The sequence below is a fragment of the Lethenteron reissneri genome, chromosome 40 (genome assembly GCF_015708825.2).
Source record: "Lethenteron reissneri isolate LAM-NWPU_2019-01 chromosome 40, ASM1570882v1, whole genome shotgun sequence".
Taxonomy (NCBI): domain Eukaryota; kingdom Metazoa; phylum Chordata; class Hyperoartia; order Petromyzontiformes; family Petromyzontidae; genus Lethenteron; species Lethenteron reissneri.
Genome location: NC_083818.1, coordinates 11,034,229 through 11,054,242, shown reverse-complemented (window position 1 = coordinate 11,054,242; position 20,014 = coordinate 11,034,229). Strand labels below are relative to the sequence as shown.

Below are 20,014 nucleotides of genomic sequence, written 5' to 3'. Positions count from 1 at the left end.
TTTAAAACTGCATAGCTCCAGTCGCTTCCTAACATCGGAAGAGCATTGCGGACGGCCGCAGAAGCGCATCTGAAAGTGCGTGATGGGGTAATCGTCTTTGTTCGATGGCTCGTCAAAAGCCGCTGCCAGGATGACCGGAGTTTGCGCGATGGTTTATGCTCTTGACGACATCAGCAAGGTATTGTGGTTCATTTTTGGCAACCACTTTGTGTGTAACGCATGTGCGACCTTATAACGCATTCGTTCGGCAAACTAGGAAGCCAATGCAGCTTGACGAGGACTGGACAGACATGGTAAGATCTTGCAGTACCCCGTCACGACACCTGCCATGTTAGCCACGTGTTTTCTTTTCCGACTCCAAGGATGGCACCACTCCGTGCTTCTTTGCACACTTAAGCCTTTGTTCAGTTTCCTTTTTTTCAATGTCCACGTTTCCGATCCATGTCGGTTACACTCATCCGGCCTAATAGCAGCTCTCCATTGACCATGGCCACCAAGTCAAGGCCCATGTAGATAATTGGCAATACATCGCTGGAAGGTGCCAATAGCGAGCACATCTTGCCCCCAGTGTGAGGGTTGTGCGATGGGATTGTACCGGGCTAGCAGAGATCAATTTCTAGTGGCAACGCGAGGCAGAGGAATCTATTGCAATCTATATCCATCCCTCTGTCGGTATCTCATGGTACCAGCTGACCAGGTAGGGTTTTGGTTGAGCGCTTGATTCACAATTGGAAGGTCGCAAGTTCAAATCGCGGTCAGTGCTCGATTTAGACCATCATCCATCAGGAGCATGGGTCAATACATTGAGTACCATTTTGTGGGGAACCTTTCAACCCGCGGGTTTTTGATGGCTTGTGAATTTGATTCGCACTGCTTGCAGTCACGAGGCCTACCGCTTTTGAAATGGCCCGCAAATTATACATATTTATATATGTACACCCGTCACTGCCAAGCATCTTAGCCGCACTAACCAGGTATTAGAGGGGAATAATTTCAACATAGTATGTATATTGACGTAGTAGGATCTATATAAGGAACGAAACAGGTGGACTTCTCCACAAATCTGGCTGTTGCCTGATAAAGATAGTTGAAATTATCGGCGAAATGTCACAACCGGTGTGCTGTACTAGTATACTACACTATACACTACACTACTACACACTCCACTATACACTACACCACTATACACTACACTATACACTATTATACACGACACTACTATACACTCCACTATACACTACACTATACACTACTATACACTACACTATACACTACACTATACACTACACTACACACTAGTGACGAATTGGCACGTTCTGTTTACGTGACAACCCTTACTAGTTGGCTGTGTCGGGTGGTGGAGGGGTTTAAATATTTACGTAATCTAACCCATAAAAACCCTATATTATGGATGATATTGGTCGCGAAAGCCTACGTGTTAAACTATATTGAACTTATTTTGCATCGTACGTAGCCAACTTTGCTTATTGGAGGTGCTGGGTAAAAGATGGCAAACTGTGTCATGAATATGGAATGTTCATCCACTTCCGTCACTGCAGGAGGCCTCTTGTAGTGACAGAAGTGACTGAGGCATGTGTGTGTGTGTTAATATGTGGTTGGCTGCCAAAGGTATTTTAAACTCCCACCCATGGGATTTCAAATGTCCATAACTGCCTCATGCCGACAATAGAAATCAGTAACACCACAAGCGTAGCTTTTCACATTTGCGCTGTTTAGCTCTTGGAGGTGTTTTTTCTTTCAGGTTGCGCTGCTGGTTAATTGGCACGGTGTCCGACGTTTCGATCAACGTGCTGGGAGCTTCTTCAGGAACAGAGCAAGAATTGAAGCACGCGGAGCAAAACGTCGGACATCGCGCCGACGAACATTAGTACAAACCTGGAAATACATCAGACAGCTGTAGAAAATAAGTGCTGCTCAATTGCTCATTTTAGCAGGGAGTCGCAAGTACTGCTACACAATAAGAAGGAAAAAAAAACAGATGTGTACAAGAAAATACATCCTCCAGAGAGTCAATTACTTGCGTGCAATGGAAATCTCGCGGCACAATTTGTGAAATAAAGCCTCACAACAATGCAACTGCCCGGGACATTGTGATCCGCCAAAGTTTGCAGGGAAGATGAATGTACACAGAGAATGAAACGCTGCAGACAGGGTCAGACAATAGCATGGCGGCTCCCCGCTGGGTAAAGGGGACAGTTGGACAATGGGCCGTTGGCAAGTTGCAGAGGTTCGCGGTTCGCGGTTCCCACCCGACAGGCCGCCCTGGAGTTTACCTCGTTGGGTATTAACCGTAAAATACGACCACGGCGTCTGTTTCACGGTGTGGACGTTAAAGATCTCGTGACGTCCCCTGACTCCCCCAGGTTCACTCCCTCCACCCTCTCCCCTGCCCCTTTCTTTCCCTCCAGTACGTTAGTTATCCTCCCCTTTAACCTCCTGTTGTCCAACCCCAGCACCATTTCCTTCCGATATGAGGAAGCCACTGCAGCAATGCACTTTAAAATCATCTCGATTCAAACTCCTTTCTAGAGAACAACTTTTTTGTGTTCAGGTTGTTCTCCTCCCTCCGCACCTCCAATTTGCACGGTTGGCTACGTACGGTGCGAAAAGAAGTTCAACACACAGCACGTGACGTTATTACCCTTGTCCCAGCCTCCGCGTATGAACGTTCACGTGCTCCTGGTCCCCAAACCCGGGATGATTGCACTCAGGCGGTGCGGCGTCTCCCCAAGTAGCGGGGCATTTGGTGAGCAGCTGGATTTAATGATGGCATCATTTATTTGGGGAGAGGTTTCCACCCATATAAGGGGGCTGGAGCCAGTGATCGGTAAGTGTATTTGGGGATCGGGCAAGCTGCTGCCTTGGGCACGGCTGGTTAGCTCTCCGCTATATGTCAAGCTGTTTGTAGGATAACTTTACATTGTTGTTTTACATTATTGACTAAATTAAACCCGATGGATACAGAAACCTGCTGTGGCTGCTTCAATTAACTCCGAGTCTCACCGCCTATAACAATGTTAACTACCTTGCCTGCTATGCAGGAGGGCGTGGGTTTGATCCCGACCCTGACAACTGCTGGATAATTGGAGTTTGCGTGTCTCTCTCCACGTGGTCGCGTGGATTTGTGTAAGGGTCCTCCGGTTTTTCCCTCCACATTTAGACAGACGCGTTGAGAGTATTTGGCTGCTGCCATGAATGTCCCCGTGATAACAAGCTACTTGGTTGAGCTGTCATTTGTGGCCAGGTCGATTCTGAATAAAGAGCTACATATCTTCTTGGTTCTTTCGGTAAAGTCACGTAGAAGGGAAATAATACAATAATAAAAATAAAACATCATAAAATAAAATAATATAAAAATATTATAATATATATTATATATAATATTATTTTATTATGTTTTATTTTTATTACTTTATTATTTCCCTTATCCGTGACTTTACCGAAATAACCAAGAAGATGAATCCCTGCAGTCACGAAAGCTTTAAATCGAAAAGAGCTACATAGCTCAGTGGGCCTTACCTGGAAAAAAAAATGTTGTTCAGTTTAAATTAATTGCAATCGTGGTCGGCGACTGCAACATTTGCCAAATTTGAATAATTCCACCAGGGATGTGTCCCTTTGAGGAAGCCCGATGCATGACAGGCTGGGGTGGGTGCTGTTGGATTGCTGCACATGAGAGCACCTTTTCGCGCGCCCTCGCTCGTGTCCGATCGTCCATCCACGTCATCTCGTCGAGCGTGCGAATGAAGGCTTCCCGCAGCCTCTCGATCATCATCTCCACCTGGGGACAAATCCACACCGACCTTGCGCTGCCCCGTTTGTGACTCGCAAAATAAATATAACTTTGAGCAAAAATTGCACTCGACACTAAAGCCCACGCGCAGATCGCATTATTATCCTGCCTGCTGGAAGGGGGCTGCCACAAGATATAATCAACGCTACTGCTCGGGTATAGCCAGGTTTGTAAAAGTAATACATATATATACATACGTTTTGCATGAGAAAAATGTACAGCACAAATAATAGATGCATGGCTAATTAGTTATTGAATGCGACAATACACGTTCATTTGTATTGTTTGTTTCTTTGTATGCTATTTATCAAGAACAATTTTCACATGTCCAATAAAGCCCTGCAATATAGACAGACACTAGTCCAATTGGTCATGCATTTTTTATATATTCATTTTTGCCTATAAATCTATGGACCAGCACCACCCCCAACCAACTGCCCTTCATCCCGAGTATTGATGTTTACAAACCACGTGCCGGATACTCGTGTGATCCTCGGGGATATTATCACTGCTGTTAGCCCAGGGCTCAGGAGTCAAACTCGAGTTGACAGCGCATTACGACGAACACTACGCCACTCGCTCTGGAGTCACACACACACACATGTACGCATGTACGAACAAAAGCAAAAACAAAGAGAGACGGAGGGATCTCCCGTTCTAGTATTTAACAGACTATTGCGGCACGCGCTGTTAGCGTGCGCCAATGAAGGCCAGCACGGATCACGATGGCGTCGGTGGCGAACAACACCAAGCCCAGCCGCCTTCCTCTCCTCCTCGGCGGTGAACTTTTATACACACAGCACCGGGCACTCATGAAAGGCTGAGTCGACCAAGGGGAGGCAGTGCGATATCCACGGCACCACCTGCTCTCCAGAATGTGCGCACGCACGCACGCAACCCACGTGCACGCACGCACGCACGAACCCACGTGCACGTACCCACACACATATACGGGGCTTCATTGAGGCAAGTGCAGAGACGGTAATGTACGCCACGGTAGATTGAACCATGGCGACCATTAATCTTGTGGTCGCCAGGCAAAATAAAATATGACCGTCACTTAAGCGCCCTGCCTCGCGCTGCGTTACATTTACTCACGGAGGCAAAGAGCTCTCACGCCGCTCGGCTCCAGCCGCAATCGGCGAAGGAAACGTGGCACACTTCGGCGCTGCGACGCGCAGCACGCGCAATAGGACGACTGATAACCACACTGGCCCTTGGGTAGCCTCCAGCAGCGCTTCACTCTGTTTAGACGTTGACGTTAACCTCTGGCTGCCGGCACACACCGGCACACACCGGCCGTAACGCACGTTACAACGTGACAACGTGCGCCGTGGAGCATTTCACGCATTCTACATCGCCTAGAAAACAACCGATCCTTCCCGAGCCAAATCTCTTCACACCCAGGGAGCGACTAAGCTGGGTCGAACCCTGGATATAGTGGCCACCATGTGGAGCAGGTTGTTATTGGCTGTGGGGGGGGGGGGGGCTATGTTACGCAGCAGTAGCAGCAGAGGACACACACAACCCAATGTTGGACTCTACTTCTATGCTCCGCAGCATTCATGCTCTCTGCCTTCACCAACCCACACCGAGCAGCGTGGTGAAGAACGGTCGAGCAACTCCCATGGGCCGCACTGCCTGGGGAGGCCCTCATCCAGCAGTGGATTCACAAAGACTCGACATGAGTTATTCAGTAATTGTCTGCAGATGAAATTGAATCAAATATTTCAAAGGCTGCTGGGCAATGCTATCGAATTTGGTGGTGAATGGGTCAGGAAGTTGCGCCAGAATCCCCGCGACCCAGGAATCGATGCCTCACCCACGGCAAACATCAGTGGCAAATTAACCCGTCGGAACCCGTCCTGTCTGTCTGCCCACCCAACTCTTCAACAAACCGCTCTGACCAGCGTGGTGAGGTATGGTTAAACAAACACTATTACTGACATGGCGAAGGGGGCTTTTATGCATTTGTGGATTGAGAATGATATTTTGCCCACACATTTGGTACAAAAATAATGACAGTAATAATGATTAAACCAAGATGTTGTTCATGGGACGTATGTATGTTGAACCTCTTTCGCACATTTTACGTTTCTATAGCAAGCGTCGAACAGCTCACCGCAGCGCAGTGTGTGAGATTACACTTGCAAAATACACACGAGGGTATTGCTTAATATTCACACGCCTATGTTGCATGAAGCCAGAGCCCTGCCTTCCCCTTGTGGACATCGAGGGTCGTGGGTTAACCCCAGTGCTGCGCCTAAATTCGCACTCCAAGTCAACATGTTATCGTCGCTGTCCAGATCCCCGCTTGCACGTCAATCACGGAATCACGATTCCTTCCCGCTGCTGCGCTGGGACCGTCCCTGTGAGCGGGAGAGAGATGTGTGCGCCTCAAGGCATGGGCTCCACTGTAAATGCAGTTGATAATGATGCAACAAAAATAATATAATCACAATGGTAATCATAAAATAACGACGCTGCATCCACCAATGGACTTGCAATCCAGAGTTGAACGGTTCGTATCCACCTCCAGGCGAGGGCAGTTGAAACGAGTTTGATTAATTCCCCACCCCCACTGTGCCTCCGTCGGCCCAGCAGCAATAAAGGCGTGCGTCACAGTCAGTGGATCGGTGCGTGTGCGTTTGGTGGGTCAAAAGTGTAGGTGACGTCAAACCATCCCGCCACAGGAGCTCCCGACAGCTCCGTTTAGTCGAGGCTCTTCTGCCAGCAGTGTCGAGAGAGCGAGTAATTGCAGGGCACCACCTTTATCTTTGACTGTCGTGTTTATATGACTCGGTAGTATACGCACAACTCACAGTTGCAAGGTTGCAATTGCAAAATCCTGGCCTGGGGTTAATAAAAAATGAGTACCCTTTCGTGAGACGTCTGCAGCAGTTGTCCGATGGCTAGACTGCCCCCCTCCTCCCCCCCTCCCTCCTAGCCCCGGCATACGAATGTGGAATTTCGACCAATCTCTCAGGCGCGAGGAGCACCTCTCTAGTGGAGGCCATTCAGCCAGCAGTGGCACGAGCAGCCGCGTGGAGCTGCACCTTCATCTTCTTACACTTTTTACAAAACAGGACGGAACTGAATGAGAGCCTGCCGAGTGGGCGACGATGTGGCACTGCGCCACGCGCGTAGAGGGGGTGTGTGCCACCTGTCCACGTTTGAGCCGAGGCACAGTCCAGGGGATCGCCACCTGCGTCCAGGTGGCGAGAATTGATCCGTGCCGACGACTGGTACCCGTCTTCTTGGTTCTTTCGGTCAAGTCACGTAGAAGGGAAATAATAAAATAATAAAAATAAACGTAATAAAATAATTCTCACGACGTTTCGGCCACAACGCAAGCAGCCGTCTGCCGAATCGTTGTGAGAATAATTTTATTATGCTTTATTTTATTATTTTATTATTTCCCTTCTACTTGACTTTACCGAAAGAACCAAGAAGATGAATCCCTGCAGTCACGACAGCTTTAAATCGAGACTGGTACCCGGTTTCGCGTCGACGTTCATTCCAGTGCACGGCACGGTTTTCGACAAGCCTCGACTGTCTTTGAGAAATACGCGCGGCTTTGATGCGCCGTGCAAAAAAGGTTGGCGAACCCCCCTCCAACGCTCCCCTTCCCCCACCCCCGACGCGTTCCGTACCTTTGTCTTGCCGTGTCTTGGGAAGGCGTCGAGCACGTACAGCGCCCCCACGGCGCTCGGGAGGGCCGTGTTCACGTAGTCGACACAGTGACGCCAGCGAGCCCTGGCCAGCAACACTCCGTACAGCATCTTCACCCCCCACCCCACACGCACGGCGCATTTAATGTGCTTCGCGCAACCGCACGCAACCGCACGAGAGCACACTTCTTTTAACTCTATCCCGTTCCGATGACGTGCGTGTCGATCATCGAAATGAAACCAGAAGGAAAACTAAAATAAAATGACTCAATCGATACCGAGGGACCCACAAGGCCAAGCGGGAGGGTGTGTGGCACAGTTTGGCGGCAGCTATCGTAGAGCGCGGTCGTGTCGCTACAGTTCTTTGCGCTGAGTGAGATGTCTTTAAAAACAACGGCGCTACGCTCCTCTATTTAACATTAACGCCGAGCCGCTGGCACGTTCCAATATTCAGAGGTGAACGGGACACCCACCCTGCAACTTGCAGATGTCTCGGAACGGGAAAGGGTTAAGCAGTGAATCAGCCTCGTATATATGCAGTGTTATGCACAACCACCTTGCCATTCCACGGCCGGATGAATGCCTTCCCTGCAGGTGCTGTTTGACTCGACTTCACTGGTCAGTGCGGAGTTGGTGAAGTAGAAACGAAGGAATGGGAGCGGTTTTGATATCACTCGCCCCTTATGTGAGCCGAAATGAGAGATTAATCATTCGTAACGGCAATAGAAACAAAAAAAAACACATCAATGGTGTCGACCAATCAGTTTCAAAGACAATGCATATATTATTAGAGCATGCTTGTTTGGATGTTTTGCCATACGCACGCGTGGTTAATGCAGACTTGATGCCTTGCAAGGTATCTATTTGGTGTGTGAACATCTTAACACCTGTTGTGTTGCCAAAAAGTCTAAAACCAATTCTTATTTTTCCATCATTTTTGATAATAGCATAAATGTCCCATAGATATTTACAAATATATATATCAATAACAATGGCTCCCAGAGTCACGGTACCTTTTGGGTCTCGGCGATGGCCTCCTGGTATTTGTGACTGAGGCTGCGGATCACCTCCGTAATGAGCATCCACACCACGTAGTTGTGCACAGTCACTGTTCACGAACACAACGAGAGTGCACACGCGCGCATGCCATGAACGTTGCGCAAATACGCATACAATAAAAAAAATTACGACCTATTTCTGTATATATCTGTTAAGGCCCACTGGGTGATAGCAGCTCTTTTGCTCAGAAGCGACCTGGCGATCACAAATGATAGCTAAACGAAGTGACTTATCATCGTGTGGAAATATATAATGCAGCCAAATACTCTGAAGGTGTGTTGTTGATTCCGAACGTGGAGAGAAGAACAACTGGAGGACCCGGAGAAAAATCCACACGACCACGGAGAGAACACGCAAACTTCAAATATGCAGCAGTAGGCGTCAGGGTCGGGCTCGAAACCAAGACCTACTGTAGTATACCAGGCGTCTTGCCACCATGGTGCCCAATTCAAACTAATCCAAATTAAACGACAAATTCTAACCCCACCTAAGAGAAAATTGATTTTGCACATTTGCACCACCTGGAGTTTTTAAAGGGTGCTTTATCCAAATATGACAAATTTATTTCAAAATCCGATTTTATTTTTCAATGGTCTTAATATATCAGGAATTAGTTGTTTAACCTTCTCAACCTAGGAGAGTTTGTATCTCAAGAATTCTGAAGGGTTCAAGTTGATTTCATTAACTGGGTGAGAAATCAAGAGGCCAGAATAATATAATTTGGAAGCTACCTTTGTCATCAACATGGCAAACGTAATGAATAAAGAATAGCAAGAAAATAGAAAATCAGTGCAAAGATGCTCAACACAAAAGTAGAATCATAGTGTCTGTAACTCAATCTCTTGTGTAAGTTTTCGAAGGGCATGCTAAATAGTGAGGTCAAGTCTGCTGCAGATTACTTGTGCACATGCTCTTAAATGACTCAATGAGAATTTGCATTCTGAAATTGTCGCATATTGAGAGGAATTATTTCAACTCAACACAATTTGCCACAACTGGATAGAATTTTCCACGCGCAGACTTGGACAGGGGAATGAGTTCCCCACGGTACTGGAAATACGTTAAACACAATTACGCTGAAAGTAACCTAAAACGGAGAGATTAGACATGCCTTTTTGCAAGGTGTGACAAGTGGGTCGTGAAATAAATACAAAGACAAAGTCTACCCCTGTAGCCTTTCGTAGACTGGTAGGGCAGCACTTCTCAGCCGGGGGTATGCAGAACCCTGGTCGGTATGCAGCAATATCCCAGGGAGGTACGCGAGATGATTTATAAATGTGTGAAATCATATTACACATGAGTTGTTGGTGAATAATCATGTATGAATCTGCCAATGTAAAATGACTACGATCAAATGTTAACTAATACTATAACCTCAAACGGTATATAATACCTTTCTAAACTCATTGATCGTACACAACGTGGTTTCCTTAAAGAGACAGCGAGTGTGAACGAATTACGACGTGCATGCAGTTACAAGCTCGTTAGGAAACCTCACAAAATGGACAATCGTTTAAAATGTTGACGTGCATTATTCATACATTGATGATCTCAGAGCCATGTTGGGTCAGGTTGAATCAAAATTCAACAAGGGGGGGGGGGGTTCAGTAACCCAACAAGGTTGAGGGCGACTGCGGTAGGCCAAGTGCTGTTTGGGGAGCACCTACGAAGGCCGAAACGGCGGACTAAGAGATCCTGTGGCCAGCACCTCCTCGTGCCGCTGTTTACACACCGCACCAGGTACTCATTTGAGGCTGAGCCGACCTAGGGGAGGCCCAGGACTGGTTCAGATATTGGGCACCCAGCTTTTGTATGTGTGTAGCGCGGTGAACATTAGCTACTGCTCCACCGTTCCCCAAACACACACATGCGTACACACACCCCCCACCTCGTGCACGGATTGACTTGATCCACAAAAATCAAGCGAGCGACAGCGTTATTAGAAACATGATCTGTGCTTTTTCGAGAAAAAAAGAGGAATAACCTCGAAGAGGTGTGGGGCAAATCCATCTGATAATCTGCAGATTAAGCACAATGATATTCTGGAACATCTTCATAATAACAACGGAAAACAGGATCTTTTAGTTGCGACAATCAGTCGACGGGGTCGATCGGTCCACTCGAAGTTGTAATCGGCTACTTTTTTTATAGTCGATGACTCAAACCCCTTTAAAAACAGAGGTCACCCCCACATTCTACCTTCCGAAGGCGGGAAACCCTCCCCAACAAAGCCACGCCCCAGCATGATGTTGCGAATTATGCCCCGCCCATCACCTCCCGTTCAGCGGCACACGTGGGAATGGAGGTGTTATCCGATTAGTCGAGTAATTGAACCGATGGTTGGTAAAGCAATCGATTACTTCAAATAGTCGGATAACCTAGCTCTAATTAGGATCCGCCAATATAATCACCCCCCTCTTTACTGACGCATGACTGTGTACATGCTTAGTAGCACTTAACCCTTTCTCAATCCAATAACGTACGTACGTGTACTTCACGAGTTTTTCTTCTGATTCCATCCCGATGACGTACACGTATGTATGTGTACGTATGCGTACGTCGTCAAAACTAAACCAGAAGTAAACGAAAATAAAATATTCAATCGGTACCGTGGCTCTCACAAAGCCATGCGGGAGGGCGTGTGGCACAGTTTGGTGCCAGCTATCGTAGAGTGCGGTCGTGTCACGACAGTTCTCTGCGTCCTTTGCAATGTCTTTAAAAACAGCGACGCTACGCCGCCCTAAATACAATTAACGCCGGGCCGCTTGCGCGTTCCAAGATTCAGAGGTGAACGGGACACCCGCAACTCCGCAAACCTGCAGACGTCTCGGAACGGTAAAGGGTTAATATGGCAAGCACACAAAGCGCTGTAATCTGCGTAGCACATCAGGCGCGTGTCCGAGGCTCTCTGCAGCTTTAAGCTGACAGGGCATCCTTTTCTCACCACAAGGGAACTCAAGAAGCCGGCGAGCGTTCGGAACGTTCTGTGTAACCGCAGTAATTGTTGGTAATTCCCCAAAATTATCCCAAGATGCCGGTACAACGTGGACTGTTTTCGTGGAAGTCGTTGGCTCTGCCGAGTTTCTGCGAATGGCCAGACGATGATGAACCTCTTCGGCAGTGATCCCTGTTGGGGAACTGAGGCTGAGAGGCCTGAATCCAGGCACTTGCCACGTGGTCAACCTGCAGGCTCAAGTAGCAACAAAACCCCCGGTGTGTGTGGAGCAAATGGTTACTTGTACTGCAACACGATCCCCGAGTCCTGGGTCTCCCCTAGTTGGACTCAGCCTTTAAATCAGTACTCGCTGTGGTGTGTAGATGTCAGCACTGGGGAGACAGAGGCCTCTGGGGCGTGGTGATAACAGCACTTGTCCCAACAGCCTCTGTGGGCTACATGGGGGATCTTTGTCTTTGTGTGTGTTAATGCGTATATGTGGCCTTAAAGTGCTGATAGCCTGGCACAAGCACCGTGGTGACGTCACCGCCACTTACTGGTGAATGGCGGTTGTTGTTGTTGTTTATGTGTATATAAACACAAACCTGGGTGGATGCCTGGTCAGGATGTCAGACAACTGCTCCAAATATTCAGGAGCCGACACCAAAATTTCCTCACTCGCCTCCACTTCAATGTCAACCGTCTTCATAACCTCGTTAATGAAGAATGTCCAGTTGAAACCCTAAATAGAAGCAAAGATAAAAAAAAAACATTGTTCCATTAACTCTCTGCACAGACCCGGTTCATTCGTTTCCCCTATTAATAGGGACAGCTGCGATCAGGGTATCACCTCGGCTTAAAAAATTACCCGTAAAAACAAAGTTTTTCACTATAAATCCTTTATATGCGTGTTCAATGGGCCACAACCCAGCCCACATTGGTCTTTGAAACGGGCGGCTAGAGTCCTCTCGTCTTCTGGCTTGAGATGGCTGCCACCTATGGGTCAGATGATTGCCTGCCACCATTAAGCAATTGGTAATTCAATATAAAAAAAATTCCCTAAAATGTTGAAAATAAAAAAAAAAATCACGAAAATAAATTGTTACGCACAACGAGTCTGTGTGCAAAATGTCAGCTCGCTTGGATCACGGGAAGTGGGTTAAAAAACGACCGAAAGATTTACATGGTCGTAATCGCGCAAGCAAGCAAGCAAGCGAACTTAATATAAAGGATTTAAAAAAGCTTTTGGCTTGTTACATTAATACAAAATTTTGTTATTTTTTTGTGATATTATTACGAATATTGAACTCCTTCAGCAGAGGTTCAAGCCAAGAGAGCAGAGTGGGTTGTGAGCTGGTCTTAATTTTTTTTAACAAAGTCAGTATGAACACAATTATAGAATTGTGGAATCGAGGCCACTTTTCGCAAAAATAGACTCACCCTGCTCTCTGAGTTTCTGGTTTAAAAAAATAAAACGTGAACCTTCGTTCTAAATTCAACTACATCTCTGACGTGCTTTAAGCGGCAAAATATAATCATCGACAAACGTAGAGTGAACCTCTATTAACGACCACCCTTGTTAACGACCAATCACTTAACGACGGGGGACACCAAAGAGTCAAATGTGTTTGCTTACCCACCATTCCCCTGTTAACGATCGGCTGTTGTTGGTCCAATCAATATGAATGAATGTATTGATTAACCACGTTATTTAAATAGTATGTGTTTACAATGTTGTTAGTATCTTTGTGTATTAATATCCATTGTTTAAATATTATAAATTATTGTTTTTGGGTGAATAAGTGTAACTTTCAATGCTATCGGAGCGAATTAAGCCTTTAACGTGTATTTCCAATACTTGCTTAACGACCAAATCACTTAACGGCCGGTTTTGTCTAACCAGTTACCGTTGTAAACAGGGGTTCTACTATACATATAAATAATGGACCATTTGAATTGAAAATAATAATCATAAAGTACTCACATTAAGAGGAAACTCTTGCTGCAGCTGCATTAAGGTCATCCGGTTGAAAAGTTTCGTGACGTCCGTTCTGTTCTCTGCTGGAGTTATGGCCTGGGAATCGCACGTGTCACAGTCGAGGTTCACGGCACAACCACGTGGTGGTAGACCCCAGCCCTCCTCACCAGCTGCAGCTCCGATAAGTTGGCTACGTACTTTGCGAAATAAGTTCAACGTACCGAAGGCGTGGAGAAGCTATTCCTCACTCCGGGCAAAACAGAACTTTCAAATGCCTTTGGCGGGTCACGCATTAGTCCGCACATCTGTCACTGCAAAGGGTCTTGCGGTGACGGTAGTAACTGAGCGTGCTACAATCGGAAACGTGCTGTTGTCAGGTGGAACATATTCTGGCTCCACTTCGCTGCTATAAATGTGCATGTGATAAGCCACTTCGTTGGGCTATCATTCGTGACCAGGTCGCTTCTGGAAAAGAGCTATGTAACTCAATCGGCCTTTTCTGGTAAAATATAAATAGTTTTAGATTTTTAGTTTTAGTCCCACGGAAAAATAGGTAATTAAAGTTGGAAAATGAACAGCAAAACAGAGCAGTTTTCTGTGAGTAGAAACTATAGAGAGAGGTGTAATTTATGAGATAGAGATGCAGCCCGAAAATTACTTGATAATAAAATCAACGTAGGGGAGGGCCCCATGACCAGTTCAGATAATCGTCACCGGTGTTGGCCGTTACTGGGAATTGTACTCGGGTAGTCGTGCTCATAGCGCAGAGCGCATACCACCACAACAAACATACACACACACACTACCCTACGAGAACGACTGAAAATACAAACGTGACCCTAAGGTGAGACGCATGCCAAACGCTTTTTTTTCGTCGCGTAATTTACTCAAGCGGAAAATCTTTATTTGGGGGAAAACGAACGCAAATTTCCCATGTCACCCATTTCGCTTGATGCGCGACACAGCGAGATCCGTGGCGCGCGCCGGGGGAACGCGCACGGATGGCAGTCACTGCCACTCGCTCACATTACCTCCGCTATTTCCATCTCCAGCCGAAAGGCGCCTTCCATTTGCTCTTGAACGAAGTCAATATCGTCCGTGATATTCTTGTCCGCTCTGATTATCGTCGCCACAGCAATCATAGCCCTGAGATACGTGTCACGTACCTGCACGTGTGTGTGTATATATACAGGCGCGATAAGGGAAGACAGTGGTGGAGAGAGCATCGTGTTAAAATAGAACACATCTTCAAGGAGCCAAAGTGAGTGCTGGCTGTATTGTCATATTGGCCTTCATTGTTGATCTGTTGTTGTTGCGTTCTTTGCCGTTCTCTTCTTGGTACAACGGCCTCCAATACTGGGAGCTATAAGGAGCCGCTCTAGATGGTATTTGGCCTACTCTTCCACGCAGTTCAGGCGTCAAGAAAGAGGTGGGAGTACGCCAATCTTTGCCTCATCACGCGTTCCATGCCTGGACGGCCGACTGTGTCGGTACCCATCTCTACTATCGAGTGGGCGTAGACAGTGGAGGATTTAATCAACCTTCGACATTGTTTGAAATGTCGTGCCGGGAGGTGGAATCGAACCGGTGGCCTCCGGATCACAAGCCCGGCGTGCTCACCATGACACCACTGCAGCATACCAGAGCCCCATTCATCGTCAACATTTTATTCGTTTCTAGCTTCAGGAGTTTAGCGGCAAGGAGCAGCAACGTGTATTTTTCTCAATGTGATGCCACCGTCGCCACCTCACCTGGCTGTAGTAGCCGTTGTCAAAGTAAAAGTCCCGGGTAGGGAGGCCCAGCGAGGGCTGGTCGATCTGTCGTGACAATAACAACGACAAGGTCATACGCATGGTAAGCAACAAAACAATCATCTCCCTGTGTAACGTGTTAAGACTGCTGGGGCTAAGCGTGGTTAGTAAGCGGCTATTCATGCCAACACGTTACCACTGGGCGAAGACCCCATAGCGGGCCCAGGGCACGCTGCTGGCGGTAGGACGATGTCGCTCGGCTGGCCTGGGAATGCCTGGAATTCCCCAGGAAGAACTAGAGTCTGTGTGTAGTAGTGTAGAGTAGTGTATAGTGTAGTGTATAGTGTAGTGTATAGTGTAGTGTATAGTAGTGTATAGTGTAGTAGTGTATAGTAGTGTATAGTGTAGTGTAGAGTTGTGTAGTGCATAGTAGTATAGTGTATAGTAGTGTAGTGTATAGTGTAGTAGTGTAGTGTATAGTAGTGTAAAGTGTAGTAGTGTATAGTGTGGTAGTGTATAGTGTATAGGAGTGTATAGTGCAGTAGTGTAGTGTATAGTAGTGTATAGTGTAGTAGTGTATAGTGTAGTAGTGTATAGTGTAGTAGTGTATAGTGGTGTATAGTGTAGTGTATAGTAGTGTATAGTGTAGTAGTGTATAGCATACTAGTGTATAGTGTAGTAGTGTATAGTGGTGTATAGTGTAGTCGTGTATGGTAGTGTAGTCGTGTATGGTAGTGTATAGTGTAGTAGTGTATAGTGTAGTATAGTGTAGTAGTGTATAGTAGTGTATAGTGTAGTAGTGTGTAGTAGTGTTTAGTGTATAGTATAGTAGTGTATAGTGTATAGTAGTGTATAGTGTAGCAGTTTATAGTAGTGTATAGTAGTGTATAGTGTAGTAGTGTATAGTGTAGCAGTGCTGGAGTCTGTCGACAGGGAAAGGGACGTCTGGACCGCCACTACTCAACACGCTGCCGCCGCGACTCTCGCCAGGACACGCGGATTGAGAAACGAACGGACGAACGAAGTTATCATTGGGATGAAGTACACATGGTGAGCAAACACTCAGAACACCATCAAATACCTCTGCAAAAGGTATTTTAAAGTCCTTAGCTTGGTTCCCCTCCCCCCCCCACTGTGCTCACGAGAGATTCTGCGATTGACCGGGTGGACGCGTAGCTGGCGTGAGCTGGGGGGGTGGGGGGGTCATACGCACGTAGATAGAGGAGGACTTGGAGTCATTAACGTCGCTCGCGATGCCGATGTCGACGATCACCCGATTGCCGTAACGTGACGTCATGAGAGCAAGAACCTCCTCGAGCCTCCACTGGCTGCCTGCAGCACAAATCATCACGGGACGATTCACGAAAGAAGCAAAAATCATCTCCTCCCAGCAGCACCTGAAGAAGCTCGCCGCAGCACGCAGAGCGAAATGTCGAACATAACGCAAAAAAATCAAAAATAAAAATAAAAAATATATTATAAAATATATATTTTTTATCTATTATTATTTTACCAGGTAAGGCTCAGTGACCTATACTGAATCACTTTTTTGATAAGCGACCTGGCCACAAATGCTAGGTCAACGAAGTGGCTTATCACGTAGAAATGTATGGCAGCCAAATAACGCTAAACGCATGTTTCTAAATGTGGAGGGAAAAACCAGACGGCGTGGAGAAAAATCCACGTGACCACGGAGAGGATATGCAAACTCCAAATATACAGAAGGTGTCAGAGTCGAGATCGAACCAACGACCTCCTGCATACCAGGCGAGGTAGTTGACATCTCGCCACCGTGGTGCCCAACATGCGGTACGACTAAAAAAATCACAGCGGAGAGCTGTAAACAACAAATTACATTTACATGACTTACCGTTGATTAAACGCACGCTAATCAGTAGCGGTACGGCCGGGTACAGGTAGCCGTTTGCGACCCTGGTGCGGCCGGGTACGGGTAAGGAATCAAACCCCGTTTGCGACCTCTGCCTTGGGGAGAGCCGCAGGCGGCACCGGAGGCGCTGGTGGCCGACGCTTGCCCGAGACCAGCGCGGACGCGGCACTCCTACCGTAGGTGGAATTCCAATCGACGGTGGCAACGGGCCACTCGAGCACATCCTCCAAGAGCCACAGCAGCGGCTCGGAATCTCTTTCCTCAATAGCTTCTGTAACAACACACCGTCCACGAGTCACGTGAGCCTGCCTGGCTATCAATGGGATGGCAAACAATAAACATAACTCTGATAATGTGCACATTTTCAGAGTCATGTTTTTTGTTTGCATTATGACCGCAGGTATTGTGGTCTATGTAAACATGACTCCTTGCAAAAAAGGTGTCAGTTTTGTTGCCAGATAGAAGGGTAAAACACCAATTGTCATATTTTTTACTGGCAAATGAGGTTCCAATGGTATCAATGGGATCTCACGCACTGCGCACGGCAGTGCATGCAGACGTTCAAGCCGGCCATCACGAGTGTGCCAGCCAGTCAAAGTGTGCGGATTTTCTGAGATATAAAATGCGCGTGTTTGTCAATCTTATGCCGTACATGCCGTGACGGGGGAAGGGGGGGGGGGTTATTTGATCATTCTGTACCGTTGTGGTTCGTGCCGCTTGGTGAAGGCGAGGGGGGGAGCATAGATGTTGGAGCACAGTACAGTAGAACCATCGGATATCGCCGCACGAACTTTTGGTGACAAGAGTAGCCCCGAAGCAACAGCCTATAACACCTGTGCTGTGCACAGTGGTCGCCCATCCGAGCGCTGCCCGAGGCTCAGTACCTGCTTAGCTCCTGTGATCCGAGGAGATCGAGAGAACTCCGGGTGGACGTGGTGTAAAGCGATTAAAAAATAGAGAAAGTTAATTGAAATATAAATTACATATTTACATGGAACATTGTGCTCCCAACTAATGGAGGGGGGGTCATTACACATTGCATGGATAGATTGACAGAGACGTGTATCATTTAACACATTTATACTCATGAATGAGTAATATTGCTGCATGTCATCTTTGGCCACGCGATATAAAACAGGAATGTTATCATCATTGAAAGGTAAAGGTGCAGCTCTGCAATTGCTTGCTCACGCCACTGCTGGTAGAAGGGCCTCCACTAAAGGTAGGCTGCTTTCAAGGGCATGTTTGGCCTACTCTTCCACGCAGTCCAGACGGAAGTACCCACACTTTGCCCTACCACATTCAACCTACCGATATGCGAACTGTGGTGCACCCGTTGATGCTTCTGGGTGGACCGAGGGGACGGGAAGGAGGAGTATTTAAGAAACCTGCAGCGTTGCTTTGAACTTCTGTTCCGGGAGGCCGAATCGGTGATCTCTGGATTGCACGTTCAGTGTGCGAACCGTTACATCGCACAAAAAATGTCCATTCACAATACACTCCCAAGAGATGTTGGTTATTGTTGTCGTCGTCGTCGGCAATGTAGATTGTGATTGAACCCCTGTATTAAAGTACGTTATGTCTTTTTTTGCTTGTTCGCAATACGTGATGGGAATCGAACGAGAGGCCTCTTGCATTGCGAGTCCATCGCGTTCACCATGAGACCGCGGCAGCGCTCCCAACGATAAAAGTGCCACTTCAGAGGCAAGCCCCTAATGCCCCACGCTGCTTAAAAGGGCACCTCGTGAGGTTTCCTGATACGTGCCATTAAGCCCAGCACGTAGCAGAGTAAGTGCAGGAATGCAGATGTCATGTCGACTTGCAAAAGTATGCTGGGATACCAGTAATGTTTTGCTCATGAAGATATCTCTTTCAATACGTACGCAATTTTACATTTATATATCCTGCATCTATATCATCCCTTGCAATAATTCCAGCATGCTGTATAATGCAGGAATGCTGATGTCATCTCGACTCGCAAAGCATGCTGGGATTCCAGCTATGTTATATCTCTGTGCATATGTTTGCATATATACAGCGTATTATCCGTGCACATTCACCGCTCTCCTCCGAGGACAATGGGAGCCCCTCAAGGCAAATGCGTCTTATCGCCTTGCCTCCGGACACTTCATCCTAAGCACCCCTCTGCCGCATTCTAATGCATTCCTCCCGTTCTGTCATGTGCACCGCTTTAGTTGCAATCCCACCCGAATGCACTGCAGCGCAGGTTTCTCTTCTCCTAACGGAGACGAAGGAAGAGGCTCTGTAAAACGTTGCACGCTAATCTATCAACGTGTGCACGGGGTGGGTACGCAGTGGTTTGCTCGTGGGGCTGTGAACCCAACGAACCGAGTTCCCAGCTCCGATTAGCGCGGTTGGCTACGTACGGTGCGAAATAATTTCGGGATGGTCAAACCCCCACTCCTCCACGTACCCATTGTACTTCAACATCACAGATAACGCTGTGATGTTCTTTAGCACTGTACCGTGTGTTGCCCGGCACGATGGCCGGCGTTTCATTCCACGAATCAGCACTTGAAAAAGAGCACTGCCCAGCCCGCAGAGCGAAACGCCGGACATCGTGGCGAGGAGTGTGTGCTACGACTTGAATGCAACAGCTCATCAGAGAACTACTTCCTATCTCCATTAGTTTGCCTCTTCGCCACACTAGGTGGTGCACTGCCTCACATGCCCTGGTATGGAGGTGTTTGTCACGTGGCAATCAACGATTTTTGTTTAATTCTTGCAAGAGCTGAAGTGAGCTGAATTATGCAAAAATAAAGCTATAATTCTACAGCTGCATGTAAAAGCCTTGGTTTGATGTCAAGTGATTGCAAGCTGGATGTAAGGCCGTTATCTGTGGTGGCAATATGATGAACTTCGTTCGCACCATATGAAGCCAACCGTGCTCATCGGAG

General features: G+C 47.3%; 1 protein-coding gene across 1 annotated transcript in view; it reads right to left on the bottom strand.

Moving 5' to 3' along the window:
- LOC133352406 (neprilysin-like) overlaps positions 1-20,014 on the bottom strand; it is a 49,623-nt gene that overhangs the window by 19,336 nt on the left and 10,273 nt on the right. Inside the window, exons 5-13 of the mRNA XM_061568027.1 lie at positions 17,272-17,367; positions 16,422-16,540; positions 15,209-15,274; positions 14,489-14,623; positions 13,464-13,553; positions 12,083-12,221; positions 8,499-8,590; positions 7,468-7,596; positions 3,704-3,802 (exon numbers count right to left, since the gene is read on the bottom strand). Of these exons, the coding sequence (XP_061424011.1) occupies positions 3,704-3,802; positions 7,468-7,596; positions 8,499-8,590; positions 12,083-12,221; positions 13,464-13,553; positions 14,489-14,623; positions 15,209-15,274; positions 16,422-16,540; positions 17,272-17,367 (965 nt within the window). The remainder of the gene's footprint in view (positions 1-3,703; positions 3,803-7,467; positions 7,597-8,498; positions 8,591-12,082; positions 12,222-13,463; positions 13,554-14,488; positions 14,624-15,208; positions 15,275-16,421; positions 16,541-17,271; positions 17,368-20,014) is intronic.